At 39.5% G+C, this 12211-nt stretch overlaps 1 protein-coding gene across 1 annotated transcript in view; it reads right to left on the minus strand.

The window, feature by feature from the left end:
• Positions 1–2162: 2162 nt before the first annotated feature.
• The window catches only part of cfap43 (cilia and flagella associated protein 43), a 52491-nt gene continuing 42442 nt past the window's right edge, over positions 2163–12211 (minus strand). Inside the window, exons 34-37 of the mRNA XM_060924972.1 lie at positions 11968–12132; positions 9829–9909; positions 9583–9736; positions 2163–3370 (exon numbers count right to left, since the gene is read on the minus strand). Coding sequence (XP_060780955.1) covers positions 3207–3370; positions 9583–9736; positions 9829–9909; positions 11968–12132 — 564 coding nt within the window. The 3' untranslated portion in view covers positions 2163–3206. The remainder of the gene's footprint in view (positions 3371–9582; positions 9737–9828; positions 9910–11967; positions 12133–12211) is intronic.

Genomic DNA, 12211 nt, shown 5'->3' on the forward strand with positions numbered 1-12211 from the left:
TATCCATTTATTCCATTAAAAGAGAATTGGATTTTGATATGGTTGGCTAAGGCCTTAACCGCTCAATGTCTGCAACAGCAGATAGGAGTTAAAGATTAAGTAAGTAAGTAAGTAAGTAAGTAAGTAAGTAAGTAAGTAAGTAAGTAAGTAAGTAAGATAAAGGATCAACTGTTGATGGATGCCATAAAATAAGTGATATAAAATATAAAATAAGTGAGATCTAACTTCTTTCATAGACATTCCACAACAGTAACTAACTAAAAATCACACAGAAAATTTTACTCAAATTGAAGAAAATTTTCCTCTACACCAGATAACATTTGGTCCTTCTCTAAAAAGACTAAAAGTTACCCTTTTGATAGAGCTGTTTTTCCAGAGTCAATTCTCTTCAATTCGTTGTTAATATTTTACTCTTTGTGTTGGTATTTGACTCTATTCAGTGTCTTGAAATGAACTCTTGTACTATTTTACTCAGTTCAGAGCCACAACCAACTCTGCTCCTCTGTTACAGAATTACTCTGTAATTTTGCTCCCACTCCAACTCCAAATTTTATTCTCTAAACTCAAAATAGAGAAAATTAACTATTTTTGAGGAAAATACTTTCAACTCCGGAAAAATTGCTCAGTCATTTTCCCTGTGCGGTAGTAACTGTAACTTGAAATGTACAATGAGTCATTTATTCATTTAAAAAATCCCATTGTAATCCATGGTAAATTGCTGTGGCATAAAAGGAAAAAAAAAACACTTTGGAGCATAAATAGTTATAAGGAAATGAATCGACTTTAGTGTGGTAACAGTAACTCTGCTTTGCACTGGGCCACATTACCCACCACATCATTAATTATTTTCCTGTAACAAAAAACTGCCCTGGCTTATTCTTTTCAGATATAAAAGAACACATTTTTACTGGATGCATCCCTTTTGGGAGAAATGGATTTAGATAGAAGGTAAAATGATGACTCAGAAGGTAAAAATGATTAATCAGAACTTGCTTGCCCCAACATTAATCATCATATCTGAAAACAGCTTCAGGATTATATTTATAATGGCAACCAGGTAAACACATCATACACAAGGCAATGTCAGTAGTGTTCCTCTGTAGTCAGACACTTTCCCATCATCACCTACACCCACCCATCTACACCTACTAGACAGAATGCACATGACTCAGAAAGAGCCGAAGCTCCACCTCGTCACGTGTAAAAGCACTGAGAGATCAGATTTGTTGTGTTTGCTGCTACATGGAGTCAGTAGATGATTCACAAAAGTGCAGCTAACAACAGAAGAACCTCCTGAGAGCAAGTAAATACTTGAACAGCAGCAGAAGAAAAATAAAAGTCTCGACATGAATCTTGGCAGAAAAGTTGCCATACCTGACAAAACTTCCTATCATAATTACTTCTTTATTAAATCTGACTTCATAAAGGTTAAGGATGGTCACTACGAGGGGATTATACTTCACTTGCTGTAAAACTTAGGAAAAAAATATTACAAACTGTTTCACATCGATGTTTAACTTTCCTTTCAGTGTCCACTACAATCCTTAAAAATCCTTTTTTATCTGCTTCAAAGTCCTGTCTATGGAGCTGAAGACACACCCAGCATTCATTATGTTTGGGGCATTGGTTTGATATTGTATCTCGGCTATTGTGTACACCAACCTGCTGCTATAATCAGACACCAAAGAACTTTGCTTTCACTTGACAGAGAAATTCAGAGAGACTGCACTCACAATACAGCAAGAGGAACAGTGTTCTGTCACTGCACTGTTACACAAGTTAAATAAAGATATGCTTAGCATAAGTGCTTATTCTGATATTACCATATAGGTGTTTTCCTATATCCTATAGACGCATTCATATGTGGGGTAAATGTTTGTACCTCAAGCAGCAGTGCAAAAAAAAAAGCATTTTTCTAATACTAGCTAATACTGAAAGAAACCATAAGCACTATAAAACCTCCAGGCAGTGAATATCTGACACACAAGTTAAGGCATGTTGTAATGTTAATCCCTGCTCTTATTTGTGCCTGGAGAAGATACAGAAAAGCAGTAGCTATCATATTAACAGATAACTTGGCTGGTTATCTGGAAACCAATGGTTCTCTGGTTCTGGGAAATGATTTTTGAACATTTAACAATTTCTACCCACATGTGTAAGTGTTTAGCAGAAGAGAAAAGAGTTTAATGAACTTTAAATACAATAGTATCAGCATTAAGACAATGCAGGGCAAACTGGTCTATGGCTCACTATTTAAATCCAGTCACTTTTTGACTCTTGACGATGTATGTGCGTAAAATAAATCTCGGATTAGGTTTATGTGATACTGTAATTATGCTATTATCATCATTGAAAATGGTGTTAGTTCTAATGTCTGCTTCTCCAAGTACTGGTCACGACTCTACAACCCTGCTATAAGACAATAAGTGATCGAGTGGTCTGATTGTGTGATTGTTACTACCCTGAAGTTGATTATTTTCCTATAACAACATGGTCTTAATTGTTTTATTCCTCTTATCCCACAGCAACAAGTTATTTGATTAAAAAATGTAAAGCATCACACCACCCTGTATTCGATTATTTAACTATAACATGTCTCAAACTAGCTTTGGGCAGCACGGTGGTGTACCGTAAGTGGTTAGCACTGTTGCCTCACAGCAAGAAGGTTCTGGGTTCGAGCCCAGTGGCCGGCGGGAGCCTCTCTGTGTGGACTTTGGATGTTCTCCCCGTGTCTGTGTGGGTTTCCTCTGGGTGCTCCGGTTTCCCCCACAGTCCAAAGACATGCAGGTTAGGTTAATATGGGACGGCCTTGGGCTGAGGTGCCCTTGAGCGAGGCACCTAACCCCAAACTGCTCCCCAGGCGCTGTTAGCATGGCTTCCCACTGCTCTGGGTATGTGTGTGTGCTCATTGCTCGCATGTGTGTGTTCACTGCTTCAGATGGGTTAAATGCAGAGACGAATTTCACAAGTGTGTGATGAATAAAGTTGTGCTTTCTTTCTAAAAAATAGCTTTATAAGATTACATATGGAACCAAAGAGACAAACCAGGGTAACCTGCAACAGATTTATCCTACATTTTTACACTTTGTTACACATTTTGCTCATTTCATGTTTGAATTTTTAAGTGCCTTTCTCATGGATTTAAATATAAATGTGAATAGTGTTGAACAGGATTTTGTGTTCAAAGTTCTGTACCGGATATGTTTCTATTGAGAAAGAGCAGGAAATGTCTTCATTCGCATGCGTTCCAACTCAGCGCTCAGTATGACTAAGTCCATATCCTGTGCTTTGGCCAAGTCCACAAGATTCTTCCTCTTCAGGATATTTTGATAGCGTTGCTTAGCTTCATACTCTTGATTCTCCTCTATTGCTGAAGAAACAGTAAAGTTGTAATTAGAATTATTGTTCACAGATACTGTCAATTGTATTGAATTTAAATGTTATTTACGTTTTAAAGAGAGACAGCCTTTCGATTTTGTAAAATCGGTGAAATTTGGTTCCCTCTGAAATTTGGTCATTGTCATCTCATCTCATCTCATTATCTCTAGCCGCTTTATCCTTCTACAGGGTCGCAGGCAAGCTGGAGCCTATCCCAGCTGACTATGGGCGAAAGGCGGGGTACACCCTGGACAAGTCGCCAGGTCATCACAGGGCTGACATATAGACACAGACAACCATTCACACTCACATTCACACCTACGGTCAATTTAGAGTCACCAGTTAACCTAACCTGCATGTCTTTGGACTGTGGGGGAAACCGGAGCACCCGGAGGAAACCCACGCAGACACGGGGAGAACATGCAAACTCCGCACAGAAAGGCCCTCGCCGGCCCCGGGGCTCGAACCCAGGACCTTCTTGCTGTGAGGCGACAGCGCTAACCACTACACCACCGTGCCGCCCCTTGGTCATTGTGATATATGTTTATTTCTGTAATATTTCACAAAATGTCAGGCAATTCTGTGGCTGGGAAGTTATTTAATTTGAGGGGATTCCCAAACAAATGATGTGCATGAAATCGCTCGCTTCGCCCAGTCAAGCAAACAGAGGAAGTCTGTGTGCACATGCGCAGGTTTACCTTGACCCAACACTGACAGTTACATCATTTTGTTGCTAAACGAACAGCTGATCACACCGAGGTGCTCACTGCCTGCCAATATTTATTAGTTTGGTTCTGCGTTTCCTTTCCTTCGCAACATAACATCAGTGTTGGGCAAGTTACTTCAAAACTGTTTTGCATTATTTATTACTTGTTACTGTCATTTTAAAGTAATGAGTTACATTACAATATTACTGTATTTAAAATGTAAGGCATTACACTACTATTGCATTACTTTTAAGTTACTCTCACCAAAATAAGTGGAAGTATGGATTTGGCAATCTAAATGTAGCTCAAGACGCTCAATTAGCTCATCACACATCCAGTGGAAGGTGATGTGGTATCTGACTGAGCTAGGCTTATGGTTAAAAACACTAGAATATAATAGCCACAGTGATGGCTCATGGCACAATACAAGGAACAATCATCGCAAGAACAGACAAAAGGTCAAAGTCTGGCAAATTGTGATAGAAATACTGTAACTTTAGGCCTATTCATATTAACATTAATTGAACTGTATTGTAATGTCTAAAGATATGACAGGATACAAAATTAGCATTTCTATGCCTTTATTGTTTTCAAGTTTACAGCATTAAGCATAGTTTATGCTTCATAAAAAAAAAAAAAAAGATTAGCCCTAAGGGATATGACTCCATCATTTCAGAAATTTAACAAAAATGTCAAATCGTAGCCTACAATAAAACTGGCCTGAAAAAAAACACACAAGCCTTTTAAATCATGGCTAGACAATGACTATTAGCTATATGAGGCTACCCAGTCACATTTCGAAAAACGGAATTAGAAATAACAAAATCAAAATGCTTTTAATGATATTGAAGTGCTTAGGCCTATTAGCCCTCGAAGGAAAGGCAGCTCAATCACTTTTTAGTCTGACTTCTGACCAGAAAAAAAAACCTCAGTTATACAGGACAAAAATGTAAACAAACTGTCAGCATATCTTCAACAACATACTCCGCCACAAGTCTCCGAACCTCCTGAGGCTGAAGGAGCATCTCAGAGCGGCAGAACGTTAATTTTGGCTGCTTTGTGATTTTATCGCCACTCTCATCCTCCGCTTGCTTCCTTGCTAACTTCATGTTACTATGGCACCTCTGTAAATGTTTAGTTAAATTACTGGTGCTATTTCGGGAAGTGGACAGTTCTTTAGGTTTAGCACACAAAGTGCATTTGACTACGATGTTCTTCACATCCTTATTTTTCACAAACTTAAAGTATTGGGCGTGTGCCCATCTGGAGAATGTGCTATCCGACGTTAGATCAGCTGCAGGCTCACTCATCTCTCTCTTCTGTCTGACTAGCCTAAAGGAAAAGGAAGTGAAACATTTTGAACGGACATTTCACCTCTGCTGATCTCGCGGTGATTTTGGCGAATTTGTATGAAGGAAAAAAAAACCCCACCACTTCATTCCAGGTTAAAAATGCATTGTAATGCGCGTTACTGACATTTGTACCGAGTAAAATATTACCACATTTTTTTCTGTAATGCCTTACATTACCGCGTTACCGCAAAAAGCAATGCATTACAGTAATTCGTTACTTTTGTAACGCGTTACTCCCAACACTGCATAACATCTTTTCTTCTCGCTTTCTGTTACTGTAGTCGGTCTTCCACGTTTCATTTGTGTCCTCCATTTTCCTCTCCTGTTTCAAATATGTATCCCACAATGCCTTGCACAAATGGGGAAAGCCCACCACATGATGCATGATGTAGTATCTTGAACTGGGACATGTTGAAGCAGGCAAAAATATACAAAAATAGTGGAGAATTTAGGGCCATATGGCCTTTAATTCATTAATTGTTCTATTTTAAAAAACGTAATAAAATTGGAAGTCTGTGATTCAAATTCAGTAGCTTTCGGTTCACTAAACAAAAATAATTGGGTGTCAGGGAAAATTATTTTTCTGACTTAAACTTGAAAAATCCGAAAGGCAGTCTACCTTTTAATTTAAATAGATTATATGGCCAAACGTTTGTGGACAACTGACCATCACACACATATGTGGCTCTTCCCCAAATTGTTGCCACAAAGTTGGAAGCCCACAAATGTATAGGATGTCTATATATGCTGTAGCATTAAGAATTTCTTTCACTGGAATTAAGAACCACAGTGATAAAGCTGCTGTAGACAATGCAAGGTCCATAAAGACATAGTTTGCCAAGGCTGGAGTTGAAGAACTCAAAGTGATCTGCACAGAACCCACTCAACCCCACTGAACACCTCTGAGATGAACACAGTCAGCATGACTGTGCTCCAGGTCTACTTGTGGCTGAATGGGCAAATTTCCAGAGCCAAGTAACAAAATCTAATGGAAGCCTTTGCAGAAGAGTGGAAGCTTTTATAGCAACAAAGGAGGTACCAACACTATATCAATGCCCATGGTTTTGGAACAAATAAAAATAAGCACATAGGGGTGTGATGGTCAGGTGTCCACATATGTTTGGTTATATTTCACAATTATCCGCCAAAGGCGAGGTGAATATTGGTAAATAATATAATAATACTGAGCCTGAGCTTGAGGCAGATAATTGTTTTAGCATAAATACACCAGTGATTTTTTTTTAAATTAAAAATCGTATTTAAAAAATTATTTGTTTCAATCTTCAACGTGGCATGCAGATGTAATGCGCACAGATTTGTGTCACTTATCTATGCCGACTTGCAGTTTGTTTTGAAATTGATAAAATAAGTCATAATTCCACCTTACCTTTGAATAGTTTTAGATCAAATTTCGTAGCAACTTAAGTGCTTTTAGGAACAGATTTTCTTTCATAATTTCTAATTTTTCCTCACTTACCGTGACAAAGCAATCGGCTGCCATTTTGCCGAGTCTCTTGAAGTGATTATCGATAAATAATCCAAATTTCTTGACCAATCAGCGCACAATTTTCTATACTCACCTCCGTATTTATACTAAAGTATTATTATAATAATAATAATAATAATAATAATAATAGGCGGCACGGTGGTATAGCACTGTTGCCTCACTGCAAGAAGGTCCTGGGTTCAAGCCCAGCGACTAGCGAGGGCCTTTCTGTGCGGAGTTTGCATGTTCTCCCCGTGTCCGCATGGGTTTCCTCCGGGTGCTCTGGTTTCCCCCACAGTCCAAAGACATGCAGGTTAGGTTAACTGGTGACTCTAAATTGACCGTAGGTGTGAATGTGAGTGTGAATGGTTGTCTGTGTCTATATGTTAGCCCTGCGATGACCTGGCGACTTGTCCAGGGTGTACCCCGCCTTTCGCCCGTAGTCAGCTGGGATAGGCTCCAGCTTGCCTGCCACGGGCGCAGATAGAGGGGGGGACGGGGGGGATTCGTCCCACCCAGATTTAAATTCACCTCGTTCGGTCCCCCCACTTATAGGGAGGAAAAAACGTTTATGCTGTCTTTCTTTGCATAAGGCAAACCTCATGGAAAAATCAAAAGACTAATTACCATTCGGTTTATTGAGGTGCACAGCAGTACTCACTGTTGCAACTACGCAGACTGCACGGGTTGCGAGCTCGAGCTTGGTTGCTATGGTTACCCACAACAAGTTTGACAGGCATATCGGGGACAGCTCCTCCTAGTTCAGGACCCCAACACGGCATAATGAAGGGTGCCAAAAGGCAGAAAACGATTGCATCGTTTTAAAAAAAAAAAAAAAAACGACTGTGAGTAAACTGTGCCTTACTTTATCATATCACCTTGCAATTTTTTGATAGTCTGTTCAAAGTAATGTCGTAGTGAAAGTAAAATCGTACGGAGTAGAGATGCCTTTCTGGTAGCCTCCTTCTTTCGGTGGTAGCCTGTAGATACAGTGCTCAGAAGGCAGTTTTAATGTTTAATCTGGCGTTCCCTGCCATAATTTCAGCGAGCATATTGTTTCATAAGGAAACTTTGCGAAGAGTTGTTGACTGACTGCCGCTCACGCAACACACAGGCATAGTTAGAAAGTCAGGATGCACTGGTTTACACTTTACACACACACACGTAGCCCAGCCTCTCGCTATGTTTAACAGTTGGAACTTAGCGGTTTTAAAACTAGTTTTGCAGTTTTGCAATTTCTGTGCGTGATGATAATGTGTAAACTTTGGATTTCCATAGGCTATGTTAAAATGTTATCATTGTCCTGGCCTGCAGGTAGTTCCTGGTGATGGCAGTGAGGGAGGTGAAATAACATGTATATACACTACCGTTCAAAAGTTTGGGGTCACCCAGACAATTTTGTGTTTTCCATGAAAAGTCACACTTTTATTTCCCACCATAAGTTGTAAAATGAATAGAAAATATAGTCAAGACATTTTTCTGGCCATTTTGAGCATTTAATCGACCCCACAAATGTGATGCTCCAGAAACTCAATCTGCTCAAAGGAAGGTCAGTTTTATAGCTTCTCTAAAGAGCTCAACTGTTTTCAGCTGTGCTAACATGATTGTACAAGGGTTTTCTAATCATCCATTAGCCTTCTGAGGCAATGAGCAAACACATTGTACCATTAGAACACTGGAGTGAGAGTTGCTGGAAATGGGCCTCTATACACCTATGGAGATATTGCACCAAAAACCAGACATTTGCAGCTAGAATAGTCATTTACCACATTAGCAATGGATAGAGTGGATTTCTGATTAGTTTAAAGTGATCTTCATTGAAAAGAACAGTGCTTTTCTTTCAAAAATAAGGACATTTCAAAGTGACCCCAAACTTTTGAACGGTAGTGTGTATATATATATATATATATATATATATATATATATATATATATATATATATATACACAAAATAGAATCATTTGCTGACAGCTCAGTCCCCCCCAGTTCAAAAATCCTATCTGCGACCCTGCCTGCGACCCTGTAGAAGGATAAGCGGCTACAGATAATGGATGGATAATAATAATAATAATAATAATAATAATAATAATAATAATAATTTGCTTTTCCTTTCTTAAAATGTTGTATGAATCTACAATATATTCATTCAAACCATCCATCCATTATCTCTAGCCGCTTATCCTGTCCTACAGGGTTGCAGGCAAGCTGGAGCCTATCCCAGCTGACTACAGGCGAAAGGCGGGATACACCCTGGACAAGTCGCCAGGTTATCGCAGGGCTGACACATAGACACAGACAACCATTCACACTCACACCTACGGTCAATTTAGAGTCACCAGTTAACCTAACCTGCATGTCTTTGGACTGTGGGGGGAAACCGGAGCACCCAGAGGAAACCCACGCGGACACGGGGAGAACATGCAAACTCTGCACAGAAAGGCCCTCGCCGGCCATGGGGCTTGAACCCAGGACCTTCTTGCTGTGAGGTGACAGTGCTAACCACTACACCACCGTGCCACCCTCATTCAAACCAGTAGAATAAATACAGCTGTTCTTTACATAAAAAGGCTTGGATTTGCACAGAATGCATTTGGGTTTATAATTAAAGCTACTCTCTTAATATTTTAGGGTTTTCATTAAAAAAAAAAAAGCCAGATACCTGTGGTCTCATAGATATTACTTCCTTCTGCGACAGTTACTTGCATGTTGGTCAACTGCAGATCTAAAGCTGCATTATTCCCATTCTTCACCTCAATTTGTCTGTTCAGACCCTTTATCAGCTTCTTACAGCTCTGTACATTCTTCATATAAGTCTAGACAAAAAACAGCAGATGACTCATGCACTAGCAAGAACATTTATGGATTCATTTTGATTTGAACTCATTCAAAAGAATGACTTGATTACCTTCTCTTCTAACGTTATTGTCTTCTCCAGAGCAAACACCTTGTTGGACATTCTGTTGTCATGGTCTGTCTCTGTCAAGTACTTAATTACATACTCAGTGTCATTACATGTCTACACATTCAATATATGAGTTGTCTTTTTTTAAGGTATTTTTCTATAAAAGCAAAAATCTGAAGGAATGCCAGCTGCAAGGCAAATCACAGGTTATCTTAATGCACTCACTCTAATACGCTATATGGCCAAAAGTTTTGGGACACTTGAACATCACACCCTTATGTACTTTTTGAACATCCCATTCCAGATTTAACCTCCACTCTTCTGGGAAGGCTTTCTACTAGATTTTGGAACATGGCTGAGGGGATTTGTTCATTCGGCCACAGGAGCATTAGTGAAATTGGGCACTGATGTCAAGTGAGGTGGCCTGGGATGCAGTCTGCATTCTAATTCATCCCCCAAGGTGTTCAGCAGGGTTAAGGTCAGGACACTGTGCAGACCACTTGAGTTCTTCCACATCATTCTTGGCAAACCATGTCTTCATGGACCTTGCTTTGTGCACAGAGGCATTGTCATTCTGGAACGTGTTTGATGTTACAGATTACAGGAACAGGTTGTGCTTACACCTTTGTGGCAACAGTTTGAGGAAAACCCGCATATAGGTGTGATGGTCAGGTGTCTATAAGGTTTTAGCCACGTAGTGTATGTTATGGTTTTTACACTGGTTATTTCAGAGAGGCTTGTATGGTGGTTGTGCTACGTAATTTAAACCTCATAATGGGCCTCATTTATCAAACAGGATATGAATCGATGATATGAGCATTACTAAATCCAAATTAACTGTCAGGAATGCACTTTGCACTTTACAGATGATCAACATACTCAGGATAGTATGAAGCACTTCAGCGTTTCTGAAACTTTTGTAAAGCCGGTAGAAAATTTTTGTTTGGTTTGGCTTATATAAACATTTACATATGATTTTATAAAAGATTGATAAATGAGGCCCATTAAATGAATTAAAAAATAACAAACATTGTTACTGTTTAAAAAAATCTATAATCGTTGATATGGTGAAGAGACTGTAAAGAGATGTTTATTTAACATTTATAAAGGAGTTTTAGGTGTCAGTGCTTTGTACCAGTCAGTACATTTTCAGTTACTCAGTAACATGACAAGCTGTGAATTTTTATTTCGTTGTATTAACTTCAAGACAGAGAGAAAAGTAGAGGCTGGTGAGAGGATGACTATTTATAGCTGTTATAATGTACGTGATAACAGGAACTAACTTGTTTCTTCAATGTACCCCAACTCTGAATGTAACTATAAACTGAGAAAAGTATGATGTCATTCTTTAATGAATAAAAGCTAGGCTTGTTAGTAATTATCTCACTTTGTGATGTGCTTTTATGGGAAAATAATTAACTAAATTTTGTTTTGTTTTGAACATAGTGCCGCATCCCACCACCCTGCCATGTGATTATTATCCTATAGCAGCACATTCTCATCTCATCTCATTATCTCTAGTCGTTTTATCCTGTTCTACAGGGTCACAGGCAAGCTGGAGCCTATCCCAGCTGACTACGGGCGAAAGGCGGGGTACACCCTGGACAAGTCGCCAGGTCATCGCAGGGCTGACACATAGACACAGACAACCATTCACACCTACGGTCAATTTAGAGTCACCAGTTAACCTAACCTGCATGTCTTTGGACTGTGGGGGAAACCGGAGTATCCGGAGGAAACCCACGCGAACACGGGGAGAACATGCAAACTCCGCACAGAAAGGCCCTCGCCGGCCACGGGGCTCGAACCCGGACCTTCTTGCTGTGAGGCAACAGCGCTAATCACTACACCACCGTGCCACCAGCAGCACATCCTATCTTGTTTTATTCCTTACATATTTCCCAACCCTCAGTCTCAATTCAAGTAATAACATATTTTGTGGTTAAATGTTCTGACACCACACTATACAAAAAAATTAATTTGCACTTCTGCCTCAGGGAAGGGTGTCAGCTGCAGCTTTGCATTTCATAGTAAAGAGTTTTACAAATGCATTACTGAGGCAGGGAAACTTTTCATTCAAGAACAGCCACACAATGCATAGTTCTGTAAAATACCATCAACATAAGCACATTCAGGCTTTACCTCTTGGAGCTCCTGAGACACATGCAGCATCTGAATATCTCTGACTTTGTTTTTGAGATCTTCAATCTGTCTACTCATCCTCTTATGCTCCCATTCCTGCTGAATAATTCCTTTATGAAAGTCTTTGCACTCCACCATGATGGCGATCTTCTGCTCTCCTAAAACCTAGAAGAGAAGTTTTGTGTTCCACATTATTTGCACACTGTATCGCACTATGGTTCTGTACAGGTTCTCAAGAAATGAA

Source organism: Neoarius graeffei, chromosome 7, assembly GCF_027579695.1.
Source record: "Neoarius graeffei isolate fNeoGra1 chromosome 7, fNeoGra1.pri, whole genome shotgun sequence".
Classification (NCBI taxonomy): Eukaryota; Metazoa; Chordata; class Actinopteri; order Siluriformes; family Ariidae; genus Neoarius; species Neoarius graeffei.